Genomic DNA, 24298 nt, shown 5'->3' with positions numbered 1-24298 from the left:
AACGATCATTCTAGTATATTCCATCTACCAGTGAAAACCTAGAGCCAATACTAAACGCGCGCGTTAACAAGTGTTGATCACGCCCGGTTAGTTTACTGAACGCACGCAATAGGGAGTCGCAGATTCGTCGAGATTCAAATTTCAAATTACCCTGGGTGGCAGAGGGTTTTCCTGCGCGGTTTCCGGTTTCGGTCAAGTCTTAACGAGATTCGCCAAAAGGCGTATTCACAGCGCTGCTTCTGCTAACAGTAGACAGAAATATTGTATTGTACGAGAAAGAGAAGTTTATTAAAACAGACAGCCAACTGCCCATTGACGCCGATCCATGGGCCTGATGGATTACACTGAGACGGTCTACGGTCTACATGAAAACCGTTTTCATGTTATTAACGCATCATTTTTTTCGACAAGATAATATATTATTCAGTTTTAAGAATTTTCTCTTGGTATTTTTCTCTAACTTAAAAGAATAAAATCCTTTGAATTTTGTAACCTATGTTGCTTTCATCGGCACGCACTGTAAACAATGTAAAAATAGATGAAACGATCGATAACATATTTTTACCGTGATACTAAGGGCGGCCTGTACACGCCCCGAAATGATCCCCGACCCAAATTTTTTCACACTCGGCCTGAAATGATCCCCGAGGAATTATCGGAATGGAATGGAATGGGATGACGTTTAATTCCCGAAGATGCTAGAATTACTAAAATAAAGTGAATGAAAGAATTTTGACTCGAATTGTTTGAAGTGTTGATGTATTTATAAATTTTGGAAATTTATTAAATAATTATAACTCTTTTTTAACAAATTTTGCAAGAAACTTTACAGTTTAAATTGGAGGTTTAAATCGTGCAAACTGAATAGCATCTCGTTAGGCTCGGTTTAAACGTCAAATTTTACATGTGCCGAGTCTGATACCTATTTGGTTCTACTTAAATAAGTCAATCCGCCATTTTAGACGTCGAATCATGAGCGAGTTTTTATAGAGTTGGGACAAAATTGAGAATTGTGGGTTATAATAAATTAAAGTAGCATGATCTAAAAATCGGTTCGGCACAAAAGAAAACGGTTGAACTTCTGTCGAGATTTGACTGGCTCAGTCGAAGATGCGATAGAAGTCGCGTTGGGGAATTTTATTTTAGTTAACAACAACAGATCTTCCGGTAAAAAGTCCAACGAAACAGACTACGAGGAGCCTGGGAGGTAACTTGAAGCATTTTAGCTCTACAGTTCCGTCTGTCTGCTATAACGACCTCCACATTATTAAGGAAAAAGTAAATTCCAGGCAATTAATATAACTGAAAATAACTTTGTGCAGTCGATTAGCCATTTTGAAAAGATTTCGCTTTTATAGCCGACAAACTTCGCATTTCGCATTAACCGAAAAACGGAATTAAAACGCTTTAATCTTATCCCCGAGATAGAAATGTTTTCCCATTCCATTACTATGGTTCCTCGGAGATCATTTCAGGTCGCGTTTGAAAAAATTTGGGGATCATTTGTGGTCGGGGATCATTTCGGGTTGTGTTTATGTCGATTTTGGGGACTATTTGGGGTCGGGGATCATTTCGGGTCGTGTACAGGCCCGGTTCAGACGCCGAACTTTTTATGAGCCGAATCTACTCAAGTCTTTGAGGCCTGGGACAAAGGCATTTACTTGTGGAAAATGAATTATTGGCTATAACTTTGGCAAAGATGATGGCGCTGAATCAAAAGTATAAACATTGTGTTAGTAAGTCACTTTCTATGTCACGTAACCATTTTGCTAAAAATCGTAGATTATTGGTCAATTGGAGGCCGGTTTAAGAAAAGAAATCGGGGAAAAAAACTTTTCCAATTCATATTAAATATTTCTTAAACGTCACGTTTGGAATGAGCGTCCATTGCACCTCAATAAAAAATTATGAGGGAAAACATCGTTTTAAATGCCCAGATTTAATCTTGATTTATTTAAAACTTTAATTTTAAACCTCACGTACATTCATTCCAAACGTAGAAAGTTAGGTATGTCTATCCTCTTTCAGAAATACCAATTTGTTTATCGAAACAAATTAAATTCGCCACCAATTCGCCAATTTCCTTCATTTTCAATTTTTAGTCACGTGACATGTCACGTGACCATGATTAAACGTAAAGGCACAAGAAAACTTCAAGATTTACTTTTGGGGAAAACTTCATTTTGTTCTAGGTCTCCTCCTCTCTCTCTTGCCAATTATTCATACGCTCAGAACATATCTTTGACCCAGGCCTTCAACCCTTTGAGTAATTCGAATTAACTGAGACCGACCCAAATTATTTAAACCAGCTGTATTGATCTTGATTGCAGCTGAACTAAGTTCAAGAGGCGAAAAATGCTCATTTCGGTCAAACTGCTTACAAAATACGTTATAATAATTACTTTTATGCATTAGGTTCAGTACATGAAAAGCTTGTCTGAATCAAAGCCGTTCCAAAGTCGCTACGCGGAAACCGAAATTCCCGGTCGCGCCAGGCAAAAAGAACGGCAAAACCGTTCCAAATTGAAATAGGCGTTCCTAATTGATTCAGACGCCAAACAATTCAATGTACTAGGTTAGGGCCTAATTTGAATTAAAAATTCGCTCGAGTTCGCCTTTGTCGCACCATGACTTTAAACTTTTCTTCATGGCAGAAAATAATAACTCCTCCGAAGTTTTTGGCCAGCTAAACAATATCTAAACACTATTTAGTCTATTTACAGTCCTTGGATAATAAAAAGACTAAACGAAACGCACTTTGTGCCCTTGTTTACTTCTCTGACTTCTGATCACATACATGTGCACGAACTCTCTCTTTTCAAGCGATTCATTTCAATGCACAATAATTGACCCTTGAGTAATTAAAACCCAAATTTTCATTCATATTTATAATGTTTTTGCCCATCACATTTTCTGTGTTCGTTGGAATTCAAAACACCTTAAGGAAAATAAAAGTCGTGTAAGTCATGTGTATTATGTTTAGAGCTAAATCGTTTATAGGCTTTTTTAAGTTCCCATTGTGCGGTGTCTTAATCAGTTCACATCTCCATAAAATGGTAGAAGAAACATCAAGAAGCATCACACGAGCTGAAAATGATCAAAGGTTTTTTGAAACGCGCTAATGCTGACATCGCTGACATCAATATTTCATGCTTGCTGAATGGGCAAAAACACAGAATTGAGGGAGGTGAAGCATAACAAATGATAACAAGCTCATGTACAAATTTAATGATAAAAGCTTAGCAAGATACAGATACAAACAAAAGCAAACCCCCTGAAACCTCTGGGCTACACTTGCATGCTTTAGTCAGTCACCAAACCTTGTCATTGATAGCTCCTATTATCCTCAAGTTGGTCTTTGTGAGGCTCCCGGATCGGATGTTCCGGTGAAGCTTTGAACTTGTGTGCGAAATTCTCAAAGTTCCTATTTTTGTCCGTGTCTTTTTATCTTCAGTATCCGAAATTTAGACCTCCAAAGTGGCGTGTGTTGCATTAAATAGAAGGAAATAATAAAATAAAAAGCCAGTTTTCTGACATGGCAAAGTTGTCCCGTCCCAACGCTAAGGGACGTCCACTTCTTAACATCAGGATTCATCTGACATTCACCGGCAACTGAATTGTTCGCTTCAGTACTGAAACAGCTTACAATCAAGTCTTCAGCCATAGTGATCAGCAACTGGTAAAATACTTTGCCCATAAATTGTGCTTATTGATTGCTTATGTACTACATAGATCGATAGTTCTCTCTTTGAGTTAAAGAAACGGCCCCGGCGTTCCAAAACTGACCCTCACAGTCATCTTTTAGTGTGAACCTACCGTGAATGGCGTGTTGGTTTGTATGCAACGTGAGCATTTCTCTGAGTTTTTCCGCGCCAATGAATGAATGAATGATAACTTTATTTATACACGGTTAAAAACATCAGTCTAACATAGAAAATTAATTTAAAATTCTCAAAAACTCTTTTACATATTTGCCGTGTGGGAGTACTGATCAGAAAACCATCTATGGGAAACTCCCTTAAAGAAACCTAAGGAATTTGATGCACCTATTTCCTCAGGAAGATTGTTCCATAGAAGAGCGCTACTGTAACTAAAGCTCCGCTTTAGGTAATCAGTTCTTGGTTTTGGGAGCATTAATTTTTTCTCCGCTTTGCGAAAATAGTAATTCGGTGTTCTTGGAGCAAACAAATTACAGAGATAAGCGGGAGCGAGATTATTAATGCACTTGTACATTAGCCTTTCGTTTAGCCCTTCTAACCGATAAATTGTCCCATCCAAGCGAGTTAAGAAGAAATCTGGAACTAGTATCATAGCTAGATTTGGTGATAATTCTGATAGCACGGTTTTGAAGTTTTTGAAGTTTCTCACTAAGCTGTTGGGTCAAGCCATCCCATACAGCGCTGCAATAATCGAAGTGTGGCTCGATAAGACCTTTGTATATTTTAATCGCAGTGTGCATTGAAACAAATGGCCTGACCCGCTTTAAAGCACCGATACCAGAGGATACTTTTTTAGAGATTTCATGAATGTGGGCCTTCCACGAGAGATTTTCATCAATGCCGGATAAGCCCGAGAGATTTGCTTTGAATGCTTTGGTTTATTGGGATGCCGTCTATATGAATGTTCATTGTGTAGTCATTTAAGGACTGTAGTTTCTGCCTCGAGCTAATAACCATAAACTCTGTTTTGGCGACATTGAGACTTAACTTATTAGCTTTGAGCCAGCGATCAATATATTTCAGGTCACTATTGATTTGGGACTCAAGATCAGGTATAGCAGCTGCAGAAAAGGTAACATTAGTGTCGTCGGCGTACATTCTAGGAGAGCCCACAATCAAACAATTTGGTAGATCATTTATATAGAGTAAGAAAAGAAGAGGACCGATTAATGACCCTTGAGGTACGCCACAATTTAGAGGGCTCGCGCTAGATAGATGATTGTTTAAATTACACCTTTGCATACGGTTAGCTAGGTAAGATTTAAACCATTTCAGCGCGTTTTGATCAACGCCATACTTAGTAAGTTTTTATAGAGTTATCTCGTGGTCAATAGTGTCAAACTGCCGCCTTCTTCAAATCAATAAAGATTACACCACTGAGAAGGCCTCTATCAATATTGAACCAGGAATTTCTAGGAAAACTAGGAATTTCTTGTGCTAAAGATTGGCCTATGCTTGTAAAATAATAGTTTAATGCTTCAGCAATATCACTAGGTGAGGTATTAACTTGGTTTCCTGTTTTGACTTGAGACACTTTGGTTGATTTACTTTGCCGAGATTGGAGTTCATTGATTAATCGCTAGGTTTTACGAGGATCACTTTTGTTTGCTTCAAGGTTTTCAGAAAAGTATTTACGTTTAGATTTCTTGAGTTATTGGCCTTATTTCTTGCATCTTTAAACTGTTTCCAAATGGAAAGGTCCTTTGTAGATGCAGCTTTCCTTTTTTAGAAAATCTCTTTTATGAATTTCACGCAACAGTGCATTAGTAATCCAGGGAGACCGTTTGTTTTTCACCCTTTTTGTTCTGAATGGTGCATGCTTATCAATAACATTCGCCAGCAGGTGTTTCCAAAAGTCCCACATTTTATTTGGATTATTATGCGTTGTAACGCGGTTCCAGTCAATCTCACAAAAATTCAGCTTCATTGAAATTCTTGAGCTGTCAGACTTCAACAGTTTTATGCATATTGGAGCGAAGATGAGTAACTGTGCGTGTAAGATAAATAGCGGAGTGATCACTTATACCAATATTAATAACACCCGACTTTGATATCTTATCTGGGGAATTCGTTAGGCATAAATCGATCAGAGTACTTGAATATTGTGACTCGAATTGGTTCTGTAATACGTTGAGTCAGATTAGAAATATAGATGATATCTAAGTGTTGAGAAGAGATGTTACTGACAACCTCCGATAATAAATTACAATTTCAGACACCCATAAGATATAGCTCCAAGTTTTCCGCTTCAATTTTATCAAAACTTCTCTCAAAGGTTGAAAAGAGGTCAGGAGATGATTGTAATGGTCTGTACCAGATAGACACGAGGAAAGGCTTTGAGCGGGGTTTAGTGATTTCAGCAGTGAGACATTCAAGATTATTCGGGCTAAGATCAGCACGAAGCTAAAAATTGATATTACTACGAACATAAATATAAACACAACCACCATTGCTGCCATTGCTCTCACGGTCTTTCAACAAATGACTTAAACTCAAACAATGACAAAACATGTAAAGTGACTTCTACATGATCGAAACGCTTCGAACAACGTAAATAGCCTTCTTGATTCGCAACGCCTTCTGGGTTTCTGGGGGAGCGGAGGCGAGGTACTAAAAATATTATTCGTGTAAGGGTCCGTGCAAAGGAAAATCGTATGAAACCACCTGTGAGAAAATCGTTTCTCGGTACCAGACCCACGTGTCTTCCCTCCCCTGGGAGCCCGTTTGTGGAAGCGTGTCGGCCTGCGGCCGACGAAACTCCTCGCCGCATGTCGCACGCGAGAAAAGAATTTCCTGTACCTAGGGTAACCTCAACTGGACTGCCGACACCAACCACGGACTTCAAAATTAACTTTCATTATTAGACATTGCACCAAGTACCTGCCTTCTCATTGGCTAAGAGCCTAAAGTTATGTTTGGCAATTGGCTAGAGATTGGATTATACCTTTTTAAGATGATTAGAGTATTCAATTTTTAACTTGCTAACTTATTAAGGGTAGATTAATTTGCAACATACGCATATAGCTGTAGCATTTGCCAGCTGGAATTTCTTAACGGTTTTAAGCTTAAACACAATAAAAAAATTTTTCAACTGGAAATGCAAGAGCTATACGCGTATTTTGCAAATGAATCCACACAAAGTCAAACTGCTTTCTGACAAAAGTTGTCCGTTTATTGTTTTTGACTATGACATAAGCAGAAAAAGTATATTTTAGAATAGAAAGCAAGAGACTATAAAGGGGACAGAGAGGGCATCCCCCATTTACACCCTATTCCATAGGTAATTCGTCTCGAGTTATTTTTAGAATCGGGATAAAGTTACCTCGCGCGAGGCGTGGATGTTTCGTGGAGGTTTCACATGACTAAATGCCGTGCAAAACATGTCGGGCGAGAGGCAATGAAAGCGTAAAAAGATCGAGAGCATTCCTGAATATTGAAGCGAAATGGGTCGGCGCTCACCTGGGAAAAAGGAATCGCTGGACTCTTTGACAACCCGTGAAATCAGTTTAACTCGAAGTTGTCGTAACCTCAGTGCTTTAATAAAATGAGAAATTTCGTCGGTCTATTGAAATCGATCGTTTGTACAATTTAGGGAGTTTAAGATCCAACGACGCGGACGACAACTAGAACGTCAAAAAAACAATAGGTGTAATTGGCAAAACAACAACTTCGCATGTGCAACACACTTTTTTTTGTTCATTTCTTTCCCGTTTTTGCACGACTACGACGTGAAAATGCCTAATTTCGCGTTTTATGGAGGACGTAAATAAGCAACGACGAAATTTTATTTCTCTTTCTGAGCTTGAATATGGTCCCTTGAAATTCAGCTTTAGGAGGGTTCGCCTACAATTGACAAAGTAAGTGGGTAGGAATAATCGCTATAAAGACTGAAAAAAATAAACATCAAACCAGAAATTGCTCTCTTCAAACTGTAAATTATAAATGATCCTGAGAGAATATTCAGTGTGTAAATGTTAGCTCTATACAAGAGAGGAAGGGCGATTCTTTTTTAATTTCGGTTTCGCTGACACAGCTTTCGCAGAAATCTCGCTGTAGTCGTTTTTGTCGACAAAAGGAATAGCAAAATCGCTCTCCGCGTCTTCCCCCATTTTGTTCTGCGTCATTTCGTGAAGGACGCGTGGCTCTCAGCGTGGGTCATCCACGCGGAACACATTCGCGCTATGTGATTGGCTGTTGTCTAATCCCTCTTGAGATCTGTGGTGTTAAAAATAACTCGAGACGAATTACCTAGGGAATAGGGTGTATATGGGGGATGCCCTCTCTGTCCCCTTTATAGTCTCTTGATAGAAAGTTATTAACTGATAAACGAGCTACAATTCTAGTGCAATATTTTTCTTTGCTTTATATAAAAAGCCCTTCGTTAAATTGAAGACACACTGACTGCTTTACAAAAACTTAAAGTTCTTGTAATACACCACATTGTTGTAACCATTGGCAACCAAGACACCACCACGTTTTCGGATTGGATAGCGCGGGTTGAATGACGTCACCAATGTTCCTTTGAGGTAGACCTTCACTTCTCCGGCAGGTGTGGAGTTCGACACTACCACCCTGATGTTGAACCATTCTGCTCCCTTGGGGGGACCGTTGGGACAAGAGGCGGACTTTGCTCCGTCAAATTTTGGTTGACCTTTGTAAACGTAGCCCGTCTGAAAACATCCGCTGGATGAATGAGGCCTGGGAAATAAAAAAAAGCAATAAGTAAAATTAAGCGAATGCAACTAAACCTAAAAGGCTTATTGCATGACTGAGTCACGAAAACATGTCAGCTAATATAGCACTTCCCATCTTCACACAGAATTTCTAATACTCCGAAATCATTTCCGTAAACTGAACTCCGCGAGGTTACTTCCTTATAAGAGGCTAATGGGGATGTCCCGCTGGACGGGGTCGCATTTTCACGTCTGGATTGACTATAATAGGACTGCATTTTCAATGGAGTTTCTAGAATGGCGTCGCACATTTTCGGATTTTTGGGGTGACAAAGTTCTTCACATTTAGGCCGCGTTAGCAAACGTACCAGAATGTTTGTACTGTAAGTGAAAAGTAAAGTGTTCTTCATTCAATATAAGGTAGATACATAATAGATAATGACTGCTTTGTTGGGATCGCGACAATTACATTTGCCCAAAAGTGACTAAGATGGGGTCTATAATTGGCAAGAGAATAGACTATAATGGGGTAGGGGCTCTGAGAGGCCAGCAGCACATACTTAGCAAATATTAACCCTAGTACCCCCCCACCCCCTCACCCCTGGACGGCAATGGTCGTAAGAAGGTTTTGAAAAATTCAGATTGTGTTCACGTTTGAAATCAAAGTAGTGACAACTTCCGTCTTATGCTGGTTGTATAAATTGCAACAAACCTAAAATAGACGAAGTCATAGTTGTCTTGATCTTCGGCGTTTAATAACACTCCTGGATGACCAAAGTTGACTCCGTCACGTCCAATGAAGTTGTACATATCGACTGAGAGCTGGTAACTTGATGTACTGCCGTCTCTAAGGTAAGCTACTTGACAGAAGCCATCCTGCGGCCAACGTCCGTGGGCAGCATCCACTTTAGTGTATCCAGGTAGCTCATCAACCTGCATCGGTACATTAAAATTACGTGAAGTAAAATCATATGTGAAAATTCCTCTTCATCACTCTTCTTGGGGAAGATGTTGGACTCCCGTATGAACCCAGGAACACTCGTGGGAAAAGTAAAATTAAACGCATAAGGGAGACTGATCTGAGCGTGGTGTGTGCTATATTTGAAGCCTTGAGGAACAAAAAAGTTCACTAAAAGCTACACCGAGTGATTTTTAAATGTGCTTCAACCTCGTCCCCAGGGCGCTTTCCCCTGGCTTTTGAGGTGGGGCCCCACCTCGAAAGCCAGGGAAAAGCGCCCTGGGGACGAGGCTGAAATACGCTGATATCGAACGTCACCCGCGTCAAAAGAACAAAAAATTGAAACTAGAGATTGAAACTAAGAGTCCGAGTTCTTTACAGCCGTTTTGATGGGCCTTTAAATGAAGCGAAATGAGTCAGCATTTAATCAAAGCCAAAAACTGGTCATGCCACTTTTGGAGAACACGTTTATAAGTTAATTTGTGTAGAGGAATCCCCATTTTTCGAACCATCTTGGGAAATGAAAGTAAGTTCTAAGTTTCGGGAGGTTCGAAAAATCGGAGCGCAGGGGGAATTACAGGCTTTGACTGGTGAAGGGAAGTTATCGATAGATTTAATTTGGTTCAAATTATCGGGAATTTCGAAATACCGAGGGTTAACTTTAGAGAAATCGGGATTCTGCTGTAATGAACATGCAGACTTCTCGTCAAGTGGCTTTGGAATCTTGTAAAACAAAGTCTTCTGAGAGTCATTTCTTATTGTGTCATTGACTTGCGTCAAGTACCGCTTTTGTGTCATTGATGTTTAATTCACACTACCTTTTTGCATCTCTTAGTGACGTACGTTTGAGGCGCAATTTTGAATTTCCTGAAGAGGACCACGTTTTTGTAACCATGAAAAGTGAACACTCCTCCCCAGGCCCTTGGAGCAAAATGGGACTTGATGGACGCCACCAGGACCCCACTGTGGTATACTTGTACATCCTGAACGTGCACTGTAACTGAGACTGGGAACCATACACCACCTTTCGGAGGGCCATTAGAACACGCGGCACTTTTGACAAACGTCAACTTTCCATTGGCCATGTATCCAGTCTGATAACATCCACCGACCGAGTGAGGTCTGAATAAATAATTCAAATAAGAGTCTGAGAAAACTTTTAACGTTAAAGAAATTGCCTCTCGGAACTGCAGTGTATTCCAACCCATCTGCCCACTTATCCTGTCCACAGAACTGTGCAATAATCTACTTATACAAGAGAGAATGATGGTCCCAGTATTCTTTCTTGACTTATCAGACTTTGGATAATTATGATGAGAACGCATTGCATGGAGTGGCCTCCAACGTAGACGTTTTCAGGGCATCGTCGCGCGTTCCTTCCTTTGTTTTGTGGGGGAGGGGAAGGAACGCGTTGCGGATCCCTAAGAACGTCTGCGTGGTAGGCTATGCATGGAGGGAGGTCCTTGGAGCAAAATGGGACTTGATGGATGCCACCAGGACCCCACTGTGGTATACTTGTACATCCTGAACGTGCACTGTAACTGAGACTGGGAACCATACACCACCTTTCGGAGGGCCATTAGAACACGCGGCACTTTTGACAAACGTCAACTTTCCATTGGCCATGTATCCAGTCTGATAACATCCACCGACCGAGTGAGGTCTGAATAAATAATTCAAATAAGAGTCTGAGAAAACTTTTAACGTTAAAGAAATTGCCTCTCGGAACTGCAGTGTATTCCAACCCATCTGCCCACTTATCCTGTCCACAGAACTGTGCAATAATCTACTTATACAAGAGAGAATGATGGTCCCAGTATTCTTTCTTGACTTATCAGACTTTGGATAATTATGATGAGAACGCATTGCATGGAGTGGCCTCCAACGTAGACGTTTTCAGGGCATCGTCGCGCGTTCCTTCCTTTGTTTTGTGGGGGAGGGGAAGGAACGCGTTGCGGATCCCTAAGAACGTCTGCGTGGTAGGCTATGCATGGAGGGAGGTCCGTACAAATGTAAGACGCGATTTTACTTCCGCCAATTCCAGCATTTCCTGCGACCCTTATTACTTACTTCTAAGTGTTTCTTACTTACAATAATATAAGGTGCTACCTTCTCCAATAGGGAGGGGGTGAAGCATCGGTTATGAGGGCCTTTTAGGGGCATGTGCGCCATTGCGTACCTTGTTACTCTTTGGATAATAATGATCAAAGGAGTTAAGATTAACATTTTTCAATTGATCTAAACGGAATCTTAAGTATCTTTTTCCCACGTGCTTGTTAATGAGAAAAAGGAACTGGAAATGAGTCTGTTTGGCGCTCAGTATATCCCAGTCAATATCCGGCTTTTCTTCGTATCCTGAAACTCTGTAAAAGTCCAGTTAGATTTTTAAAGACTGAAAAAAATTCATAACAAAACAGATCAAACTCACCGGAAGTAAACAAAGTCAAAGTTATTCTCATCCAAAGCGTTGTACAGCAATCCAAGATGTCCGCTGTTTACTCCCTGTCAACCTATCTTATTCAGAAGTTCCGCTGACACGCTATAAGCCTGCGATTCGTCAATTGGATAAGAAAGTGCACGACACATAAGGTTTTTGTTGCCGCCCAGAGCATCCAACTTGAATTGGTTGTCTTTGATGGATTTCACCATGCTCGTGCATTCTACTACAGCGGAAGCCGAAAACTTGCTTCCATCTATGATGAGAAAAGGAAATACAAGAACACTAAATTGGGATTTCTTGAAAGGAGAAAATAGAAAGGGAGGAAACAAAATGGACGTAAAAGGAAAGAGGAAAAATGGATGAGGAAGGAAAGTAGGAAGGGAAGAAGACAGAGGAAAGAGGAGAGAAAAATGGGACGTAAGGTGACGGGAAGGAATGAGGGGATAGAGGGTAAAGGAAAAAAGCAGAGACGAGAAGAGTGATGTTAATTTGACAAACAAAAATCAGAATTCACCATCAAATTTCTATCATTGCTTCGTTTAAAAAGCACATATCGACATTCCAGTCCAAGCAGTATGCAAGATGTTTCTCACATGAAGCTAGTTTAGTGGCCTTAGCTCCCACAAGTCTCCTGTAGCTCAGTGGTAGAGCATCTGGACTAAAGAAGGTCATAGGTTCGACTTCTTTTGTGAGTACTCGAATTTTTTTTTCAGGTAGTCTGTGTCACTGACTGAATAACATCTTCATCCCCATTGATGTTTATAGAACGCCGGTACAGTTTTTTATTTCTCTTTTCTAAAAAGGTGATCAATTTTACAACTTGCGAGCACAAGACAATCTTCAGATGATTTATCTGAACCGTCCTGATTCAATCCACTTTCAGTCCAGGGAGTTCGTTTTTCAAACCGAAAATAATGATCAAAAGCCTGACAGAACGCAGCAATAGTGGTGGTCTCACCCCCGTGTGTAAGTTACCAGTTCTCACATGTCTATAATGCCACTGATCATTGCCTCGAGTAACAGGGAACAAAAAACTCTAATTAATTTTCCAGCTAAATAAAAGTTATAAAGCACACTGTTGACTTTCGCTAACGTCAATTTATTCAGCTTTCATTTATTATAATAGAGAATTAAATACTTAATTAACATGGAATATAATTTTTAAAGTGAGACCTTCAGAAAGTTACGTCGTTTTTTTGAGATCTCTTTTAATAGTAGATTTAACGCAATTTCGTCAATTTTTGTTACTCTCTATCAAAAAGAAATTGTTCATTAAACACAATACTTCATTTTTCTGAGCCTAGCCATACGCCTTAATCAAAAGAGTTATGCTTTGACAGGTGTTTGTCCAACTAAATCTTTCTTAATAACAACTTGCAGCCAGTTAAACATTCGCCTCTCCATTTCTCGTCTTTTTTTCCTCATAAGGAGCAACTTCCAACAAGAAAAGGAACAGTATCGCTTTCGCACATGCGGTGATCAAGGATTCTTGTTGTCACGTTTATCCGTGAACGCTGGAAGTACAAAATGTTCATAAATAACGGTGCTAGATAGTCTCCAAACGATCTTTACGTTACAAGACGTATTCAAGGGATAAGATTTCTTGTCATGATCATCTCCACTTTTTAATGCACCTTTTAGATTAAAATTTCTTTTGCAAAGAATAAAGAAAAAAAATTAAAAAATTAAAAATTAAAGTCCACAACGAAAATTTCATTGAATTTTTCGGCATTACGTGAGCAAACAGCGAAAAAGTTGCAACATTGTGTGATAATATATGTTCACGTCAAATCATTAAGATCGCCTTTTTTATTTCATTCGCGTCATTCGGTCTAATCTAGAGTTCGTGACCCGCCTGAGAGGTTCAACCAGCAGTTACTGATTTTACAAATCTGAAATAACCTGCAAAAGGTTATTTGGAGCGAATTAGGAAGATCTAAATCGCCGAAGATCTTACCTTCAGTACAGGGCTGTGCACCAAACAATTTACTATTTTCTTTGACTTTCTTTTCCAAAATATCCTGTCTTTGTAGTATAGTATCAACCACTTCGCACACTCTGTCCAATGTACAAGGGTGTTGAGCGCTTGATACTGAATTTTTCGAAACTGGGCGGCTGTCTTCCGCACCGCCGACGTCCAGGGAAACAAAACAAACCGCACCCGCAAGAAACAAAACGAAAAGCTGCATTTTGCTCCTCAAACATCTGGCATTGTAACACGGCCACACGCACACAAAAAAAATGCTTAGATCCGAGCAAATTCATCTGTTTGGGAGAATGATCATATTCACTTGCTCGTGACATCGGCCAATCAGAAACTAGCGCCGGTTCCATAATTCAAAAACGTTTCACCTCGCAAAACTGGCTAAGTAACCATTGAGGGCAAAATGGATTGCGCAGATTTTTCTGGTTGGATTTTCTACAACTCGATGTGAAATTTTTTTCTTTCCAGCAAACCGACATGAAGTAATTTCGGGGTTATAATTTTTGATTATAGTGATCTAACTGCTAAAATGATAGTTAGAACAAAGTACCGCAATGACACCGTTAGTCAAATGTAGCCTGCGTAACAAGCTTTTCCGTGTGGCTTCGTAACAAAGAAAGACCGAGGAACGCACGGTATTTTCGGTTTTGGCCGCGCGAACCCCCTCCCGGCTCTTCTACTCGCCCCATTTTTCGCGCGGTTTCTTTGCTCCGAAACCACCTGGAAACACTTACTTCGCAGGCTAGTCAAATGCGACACTGTTACTATAAGAGATCTAATTGGGTAACAAAATAAGACTTGAAGCACCCCCCGAAGGAAAAGCAAAGGCAATCAGAGAAAAAAATGATATACTAAACACACTGAGCCGCGGAAGAAAGCCTCGATTGGTGAAAATGTTTTCAATAAAGTAAAGTCAGACATAATGCCAACATTATAAATCGCAAAATACGAACCAAATGTTCTAACATCTACGCAGACACAGTCTGAAGTAATCTGCATCCTTTCAAAGTGTGTGGTAAATGTTTCCTTTCATCACAGATCTTTTTTTTCCTGATTGCCTTTTACTCGCTTTTAGAGCAATAGGCTGTTGCTTCCTTTTATACATTGCCTCTATTTTATTTCCGCGCATCAAATTTACGACGTGTTTGAAATTACGCGACATTGAAAATCCAAAACCGGCAGCTTTCGCATTTTGCGCTCGAAAAGGACCCTTCAATGCAGAAAATTTATTGCAGGCGACAAAAGGAGCCCGCAATCCTAATCACCAGGTTGTTATTACGCATGCGTCGCATGTATGTACCCAGCATTCATTTGGACTTCTACTAATAATGTATGGAATGCACAAAACGCAATTTGATCACGCGCGTTCAGACCTTCTACTCCTCGTCGGCTGATCCGCGCGTGTTTTGAACATCTGTCAAGTCAAGAGTCATAATGGGACTCGGTCAAGTGGCTCTTGGTCAAGTGAAAAGTAGGCAAAGCACAGCGTTGGAGCAACTGAGCCTTTGGACCTGCGATCGTTGTCGCCCGCACTCCCTAACCTTTGGTTATTACTAGACTGCTTGCAGTCCGCTTCTTCTTTTAAATCCGTCTAGTTCTCAGCTAGCGCGATTGCAAAGCACGACGTAAAGAAAAATAAGAGACTGCTCGCAGTCTAGGTTATTACTAGTATTCAGTTATTTTCAATGGGCTCAGGCCTAATGCCTGCTAATGCGCGCGCGGGTCGGCTGCAATGCAGGCCCGGGAATGCAGGCTACCCTAAGTTCCATTTTGCTTGCCTGGTACGAGAGATGCCAAGTGGTCTATGGTTTGCACTCCGGGAACTTTCACCGCGCTAGAGATTTTGTCATTTGTGGATTTGACACAACAAAAAACCGCTAAATGCTCAGTATTAAACCTTGTCGGAAAATAATGCTTATGTAACGCAACGACTCAAATGTAATCAATACTGAATACTCCCTAGGAATACTTGAAGGCTATTTTATTTGCACGTAAGGCCATTCTGCACGCGATATGTTTTTTTGTAGTTTTATGGTAACGTCATATTTCAACGCTGAACGTATACCATTACTAAGGCCTTGTTTTTTACCTATGTATAGCGTTATGTGACGGAAACATTAGAACTGTATTTTTGTACTTAAGTTAAAGATTAGAAAATAAAAACAGATTGTGGAATGTTGTGATCAGGTGGTTAACTTAGAACGTGTAAAAGAAAGAAAATCTTGGGAATAAAATACAGTCCTCACAGAAGCTGTATTGAACGTGGATAGTCCCGAAAAAACCTTACCTTCATTACAGCGACCACCAAGTATCGCGCTGTGTTCTTTAACCTTCTTCTCCAAACGATCTTGCTGGTTTGAGACGTTATCGAGTAAAGTGCACACGTTTCGAACTGAACATTGTTGCTGGCTTGTTGAACTACCCTCGGTGCCATACACGTTCAACAGCAATAGAGTACACACGATAAAAGAAGCAAAGTGTTCCATGTTTTGTAAGATAATTGACCTTCGTGTCAAATAGCGTGGCCTAGCAAGTGCCTTTTATATCATTATAACCCTTAAAGTCGTGACACACAATAATCCTATTAGATATGTTTTTGCTCCGTCAAAGGTGGATGCACCAATAAAAAGCTTGCTCCAGTACAAATTACGCTGAAACGTCTTGTAACAGTAGCGACAGGAAGTGGCTTTATCGCTTGTGATGATCCGTGATTCTATTACGAAATAGCTTTTACGTTAGTTTCCTGCGAAAAAGATCAGTTTAGCATCCGGTCACGGGATTTCTTTGGGCCGCAATCGCGTAAAATGAACAAATAACAACACGTAACCTTTTTTAAAAGAGGGCGGACGCAAGGTTTAGGTACTTTCGCTTAATAGTTGATTCTCGATCCTTAAATGCCAACCTTCCAAATGTCCTAAATTGCGTACCAATCTGTTAGGTGAAGCTCGTAAAACATACCAATTCTAACAAAGACGAGAAAAAGAGACAGTTCCCTTAAAAAAGGGCTCACAATATATTTTTTCTAAACGTGCTTTGACCACCATGGCTTGTACCGAATCAGGAAACAGGTAGCGATCCAACAAGCTGGAGGCCGGTCTTTATTATATCGGGCGCTTGTCGCGCGACAAAACTTCACGTGTAAAGACCCAATGATTTCAGCGCAATTTGACGCAGGCAACTCGCAGCCAATTCTCTGTTCACTGCCATGCCTATCCCGTTTGGGAAAAAAGAAACGTTATTTAGGAATTCCCGTAAGCAAAAACCTCAGAACCAAAAAAAAGAAAAGTGATTAAAGAAATGGTTTAAGTATGAATCCTTCCCGGAGGGTACTGAACAAACTTTTATACGAGGAGACTCTTCCCCCCCCCCCCCCCCCACCGAGGTCTCACCCCTTATCCTTTTATACACCCTTTTTGACAGAAAAGGTCCTTTCATATACCTTCTATTAACAAATGGTACCCCTGTCACATACCTGGTCTAGAACGTTGCATTTCTTATTCAACTGCTGTGAATTCACTGTCTTGAAAATATGAAAAAATCAAATTTTCTCTTTTCTATTAGCCCTTTTAGGTCTTTTAACCGACGGAAATAACAGGTTTGGCTACCCTTTATATACTTCATCTGGTGAAATCCCTACCCTGATAAAGGTACGTACTCCTTTCGGGCCGAGCCTCGGTGTATAGGACATAGTAGAGGGGGTAGCCCCTGAGAAATAATTCATTATTCAACGTAAAACAGACATTAGAGGATAGACCTGAACTGATCTGATCTGATTTCAAGTCAACAACCCCATGTTGTGCCATCATCGGAGTCAATACGAGAAGCAGGCCAAGTAGAATATTCAAGGATTTTTAATCGCGGAATGCTGTAGAAGATGATTAGAGGATCAAGGCCCGAGATTAACTAACTCTTGAGCAAACGCTTCCAATTCATTTCATTTATACTATCTTGCTCTGAACTGAGAGACACTAGTCTCAGGGGCACCCAACGAGAATATAGTTCAAAACCACTTAAACATAGCATGTTAAACTTATTTTAATATTTAAACGGTAGATATAGGCATATTTTTATTCCCTAAAAATTTTTCATCTGTTCGGATTTCCTAGCTGAAAGTCTAGTGATCCGAAAATTATAGGGATCAAAACTTACCTTTTTGAAAATTTCAGCCAGAAAAAAGGCTCCCGAAAATTCTAGGTGACGTTTTAACGGTAAAAATCCGTTAAAAATGAGCAATTATAGTAGTTTTTAAATGTTCGAAAATCCTAGAAGAGGCAGGCAAGCAAGAAATTTTACAACAAATGTTCCGAAAATTCTAGATATCAAATCGTCTTCCGAACAGATATTTTCCGAAAATTGTCGTTGGGTGCCCCTGTAGTCTCCGGAATAATTAATCCCACTGATGGTTGAAAATAAGCAATGATTAATAGATTTAAAATTATTCTAAACAATTAATTTAAAAAGGAATCAGTGATATAAATTCAAGTAGCTTTTGCAATACTGTAATACTTTGTTATAGTCATGCAAATAAAGCTTATTGTTGTTTGTTTTTTGTCCGCTCTTTCCTAAACAGGGTATATAATTTCACGCGAGTCTGTTCCTATGGTAAACAGAGTATTGACTGCGCGATTTAATTGTATGAAATTTATTTGTTCTCCAAGTCTTCAAAAGAAAAGACTATAACGTGAATTTTCTCAATTGCATTTGCCAATAAATGACTTTAAAACAAGACTGCCTTCATTTTGGCGTTTGTCCTAAACAGCGTATGTATTTTAAGGGTTTTTGTTGTCCTAAACTGGGTCAGGGTTTCAAACCCTCAGCGGCTCTCCTTTACCCTAATATTGGACGAGTACTCCCCCCTCCCCAATCCCGGGGTGCCACACGTATCATCACATACAAACGATACTTTGCTTTTCAAAGCGGGATTAAGGTTTACAACCTCGTGACAAGTCCACCATGTTAATTTTTTTTTCGTAAATTTCGCATGAAAAAATAGTTCAGTTCGCAGCATAGGCAAACGCTTTTGTTTTTGTCCCTTATACATTTTGTCATTGCCACAAATAATGAAAAAACTTTGTTGATGTCACTCAAATATAATCTTTGAGGAAGTTTGACGGTACGTGTTTGCACCCCTTGTAGTGACTCAGTGTTGAGGTGACTGTTCATGTCTGGGTCCAAAGGGCGAAATAGATGTTTCAACAGATTAATGGGTCACGTTGATTTGAAAACGTTACAAATCGCTCTCTCTCCTTGGTAAAAACAGGAAAATGTCCTCACTACAATCATTGACAAAAGTCTTGGAAAGAGGCAATTGAGGTCGATTATTTTTTAAAATGACACATACCCAACCCCTTTCCCCACTCTACAAACAACGTTGGACGCGTGTTTCCGGAATTTTTTCCCCTAGTTTCAGCTTTGTGTTGGATGCAGGTAGGGAAACTGCAAAGTATTTTCCAATAGGTAGCACTGTTTCAGTGAGGGTACCCATAAATTAGACAAATTACAGATAATTAACAATTATTGGACGAGGTTGAACAAAATATCGTGAGCTGAGCGGATCAATAATTTGGCGAAGGCGAAGGCTGAGGCTAATAATTGATCTACGAGACACTGACAAATTTACGATATTTTACGGTAACCGAGCTTAATAATTGTTTTGTCTTTCGAGCACCAAATTTGTTTTTTAATGAGTATCTTCGGGAAGCAAAGCGATCCTCCATTTTTACGCAGGGGCGATCGCAAGAAGGAGAAAAGCGTGGTTTCCTTTGCGCATGAGCAGAATATTATTTGCAGCCAAACACAATTGGACGACATTGCGCACGAGCAAACCATTATTTGAAGGCAGTTATTTGCAGGTCACGTGGTAGGCATTCGGCTAATCAAAAAGGAAGAAAAATTTGAATCTTATGATAATTAACAATTATTATTTGAAATCGAGGTGAATAGTGGCTAAATATTTACCGAGCCACGAAGTGGAGAGGTAAATATTCCTAAAGCCACTATTCACCGAGATTGAAAAGAATAAATGTTTTAGTATATACACACGAAGTGATCTCAACAAAATCAGAGAGGAAACCATTAAAAAGTACGATTTGATTGACAGATCAGGTCAGCTAGACACGCGACAAGGTTTAAAAATAGATCTTTGTAGAATTTTCAAACATGGCAATTCACAAGCTTATCACTTCGCAAACAACAGCGTAATGACTTAAATGACTTAAATGTTTAGCATTCTTTCTCGTGTATACTTGAAACGTAGAATTTCCGCAAACATTTGCTTTCAAATTTGTTTGTCATAAATAAACTTCGTTTTTGGGCCAAATTTTTCTTGTTAGGAAAGGCTGAGTTCACGAAACGGCCTCTCCTAGGCGAATAAACGGGAGTTGTAAACATTAATCCATCGACCACAAAACTCAACAACAGTAAATGGAAAAACGCCGTTTTGAATCCTTCGAAGTCTTTTCTTGCCTGAAAAAAAGTGAACCCTAGGATTTTGTCGACTTTTAAAAGATCTTTCTCTAAGAAAACGGGGAAAAAAACCGAGCTCACACATTATCCACTCGCTAGGAGGTGAATATTATTGAATAGTCCGAGATAGCGAACCAATCAGATTGCTTAAATCACCAAGATCACAGAGTGTGTATATACTAATAACGAATATTGCATCAATGCCCTAAGGACGTTTGTCCAGGATTGTAGGTTCATACTATAGGCGAATCTTTGCTGACGTCATTGTTTACATTTTTCCTCATTAGCATACGATTAAATTCATAGAAGCGGTGGCCGTATATATAAACTAAATACAAAAATTGAAAGGGCTGATTAAGTTGAGCAATTTGTGCAATTTCGGCTCTTTGCAAGCAATATTGAAGGAAATATCAGCCATCAAAAACTGCGACATTACTGTGTAGCAAAAAATTTAATGAGCCATACACTCTCTGTAAAATTTCGAGTTTTTAGAAGAGAATTTCTCCGAAACCATTTGGTGTATTGGACTCAATTTTTCAGAGATAACTGACACTGTTATGTCCTTTCAATATTCAGAGTTTTTATTTTATCGGCGTCATCAGATAGTGATAAGCATATGTTAATGAGACACTGCAGTGTAAACAAAGACTCGCCTATTCAAGCTGGCCTTTTTATAGTGCATGTCCGAATAGGTCCCGAAGAAAAAACGTATTAAATAAATTATACAAATGCTATTAAGTCTTATTTTTCGCTTTTACTGTTTTCCAAGAAAATGGGTTGAACATTAATCTAATCATTTTCAGAGAAAAAGCCTCACATGTACATGCGTTTTACGATTATAATACAGCTGTTAAAGTTTAAGTACCCTAGCTGTCCTGTTCCTTGTAATTTTTTGTACCGTCCTTTTTTGTTACAGCTAAAAAGAAAGAAAAACTATAATCGTCCACTGACTAATTCATCTTCGACCTGCATAGAAATTCTGTGTATCCATGACAATCATGGTTCTTGTCACGATACTATAATAAAAACGAAAAAATTTTACAGTTTTCCGAGTAAGGTTAAGTTCAAGGATTTAAAGTTGTATTTGACAATCCTCTGTACCGAGCAAAAATATTTTTACTGACCTTAAATCCGTGAAATAATAAGCATTTTAGTATTAAAAAATTCTTATGCGTATCACAGTAACACCAAAGCAACACATGCATGAAGAGAGTTCAGGGAAGGGCCACTCATTACCAAAATAAATAATCAGGTCATTTTATGCTCTGTGTAGAAACTCCCACTACTGATGATTCTAAGCAACGTGCAATTCTGGTTTAACGGATAAGGAGGTTGTTACTTTAGAGGAGTAATTTCACGTGCAGCGAGCGCTGGAATTGTGAACACTTTTAAGAGCTCACTAAACGCTACTGGAACTGGGCAGGTAGGTGGTTTGTAAAACAATGAGAAAGGATTTTATCTTTCATATTCAGGAATTCTACCACTGATTCTATCAGATTGTTGCTTTCCCCTATTTTCATCATTTGATTGGAAACCCATTGCTCCCTTATCTACGGGACTATATCCTTTTGTTTCTAATTGCGATTCATACAATCATGATTCTGCGCTTGGATCGAAGAAGGCCATGATCTACGATTTTTTATAACAGGAAAGAAGCTAATTTTATTACTTGGGTAAATTAAATTTTCCTTTACGTAAAACCGTTTGTGAAATCCTATGTTGCATATTCACAGGGGCGCTCAACGACATTTCTCTTTGAAGTGAGTGCTCGAAGGATAAAAAAGGAATAAACCTTCTGGATAACCGTTCCATTCGTCTAAGATATTCGGAGTTTTTCTACTCACTTATCTAAGATTTTCGGAGGCTTTGTTTTTAACATTTTATTACCAAGATATGGCGAATATTGTTATTAAAAGGTCTCCTGAAAACTTTGGTATAAAGACTAATTTAAAACGTCCCCCAGAGTCTTCTAATAAAAGTATTTCATGTCATCGAACTTTCGACCGGACCTATCAGGGCAGCGAATTACAGTTTCGGATGAGTCGAAAGAGCCACTTAAAACTTTCGAGGCGACCAAATTTCTCCTAAGACATCCGAACAGTAATGGATAAATGGTTTTTGGGCAGCTCCAAGAACCAAACGGGCTTCTAAAGTATAAAGATAACCATTTGAGACACTTCTGACGTATTTAGAAACATTCGGTCGTTGGTTGCCCCAGTATTTCAGTTAAGGGAATAGGAAAATGTATTGACTATCATGTTTTCATTCAAAGATAAATACATATTATTTTTAGGTGGCTGAACACAGTTTTAACAGTTTGTGAGTAAATGTCATTTGCCAAATCATGGCAAGAGAAAGGTTACAACTCACAAGCTGAAACTTGGCAAGTAAAAAATATACTAATGAAAGATTTTGATTGACTGGTTAAATGTGACGTTTTCGTAGTTTCCACGGCAATATGAACGATTCAATACGACCTTAAAATTTCACTTTTACTCAGTTTACATAATATTCGCTCATTAGATTTTCCTATAAACTTGCACACAGCTTACTATGACTAATCATTACCATTTGAAATTTATTTGACCAAATTTTAACAGACGGGGTTTTATATAATCAATTTTACTGTAATTATTAAATGTGTTACAAAATTCGTCTGTTTAACTTCCATTTTAAAGTTCTTATTACTGAAAGGACGATAAAAGCAAAAATTCTGCCAAATATCACAAAATTTTAATGAGTAGATTTTGAGAAATTGTCTTCTGTGTACCATTGCTTTTTTCGCCGCTATGTTTGTTTGTCTAAAACACACTCCGTCACGCGAGTTACCGCTGACCGCCCGCAAAACTGTGTTCAGCTACCTTAAAAGGTCACTTGAAAACCCAGCCCAGCGCTGATGGGATAAACCCTTACAAAATTTTTAAAGTTATAAAAGTACATTAAAACACTCACATTAATATTCACAAGATATTGAAACTACAAAATCATTAAATTGTTTCTTTAAAATTGCCTTGGGTACAACTAATTTGATCTAAATCTTCAGATTTCAGTTTTCAAATTGTTTAAAATAACTAATTTTTTCAAGTTCTCTGATCTTTTTGTCAACGTTCAACCTGCTGGTCTTACATGTTGATTTTCAAACTCTGAATTCATTCCTTTTATTTTTAATGATTTTTTGGCCATCCTATTTGCCTCAGATCATAGGGCAAAGGGTAAAAGGCTAATCAATAACCTAGTCTGTTTATTTACATACATTATATCGATCATTGTCGATATCAAAATCACTAGTTTTGAGAAATGTAACCGATATCTATCGAAACTGTAAACTATGTGTAAATTAGGCACATTCATTACATTTAAAGATCTGGTCTGACGAAAGAATGAAGCAGAAGACATCTTTACAGGGGCCAGTTTACCTTCTTTTGACTCCACTTATGGTAAACTGAAGTATTAAACAGTATTGCAAAAATGTTTTCACCATAATCATAACCTGTTACAATTTCATCAAATTTGATTGGTGCATAAACTGCTTTATTTTTTACATATTTTGTGTGGGGTTGTAATCGGACAGTTACATCAGCCAATCATAATAACATCGCTATAGCAACAACCACTTACCCTACCAAACTGGAGATTTTCCAAAGTGGGTGAATTTGTAACATTAGACAGTGTCTCTGCCAGTAATATTTTTCCTTAATTTTGAATAATTAATTTTAAAGTTCTTTCACCGAGAAAGGATGCATTTCTTTTCTCAAAAATTGTAATCACGGTTATGATTAATTAGTAAAAGAATTCGTGTCTAGTCATCCAATTCGGTCTGTAATCATACTCGAGATTAACAAATCGGATGTGTAAGGAAAAAATATGTATGTAATATATAAGAATAGATTTACAACCTAACTAAACTGAAGAAGAGCTAGCTTATACAGTATGAATTTGTATTTATCCCCAGAGTGACTAGAGTACTCTGGTTATTACATAACACGACAGATCATCTATTGTTAACTGGGAATCTATTCACCTAATTATCGTTTTATTCCTGTCTTTCACCTTTCAGCT

The 24298-nt window shown here is 38.9% G+C and overlaps 1 protein-coding gene across 1 annotated transcript; it reads right to left on the bottom strand.

Moving 5' to 3' along the window:
- Positions 1-8031: 8031 nt before the first annotated feature.
- On the bottom strand, positions 8032-12063 carry LOC140927841 (uncharacterized skeletal organic matrix protein 7-like). The gene is given in 4 exon segments (XM_073377525.1): positions 8032-8417; positions 9105-9325; positions 10169-10472; positions 11779-12063. Coding segments are annotated over 4 exon segments (1038 nt in total). The 5' UTR covers positions 12000-12063; the 3' UTR covers positions 8032-8125.
- Positions 12064-24298: the final 12235 nt, after the last annotated feature.

Source organism: Porites lutea, chromosome 2, assembly GCF_958299795.1.
Source record: "Porites lutea chromosome 2, jaPorLute2.1, whole genome shotgun sequence".
Taxonomy (NCBI): Eukaryota; Metazoa; Cnidaria; class Anthozoa; order Scleractinia; family Poritidae; genus Porites; species Porites lutea.
Note: the sequence above shows the minus strand (reverse complement) of the source record. Positions and strands in the feature narration are given on the sequence as shown.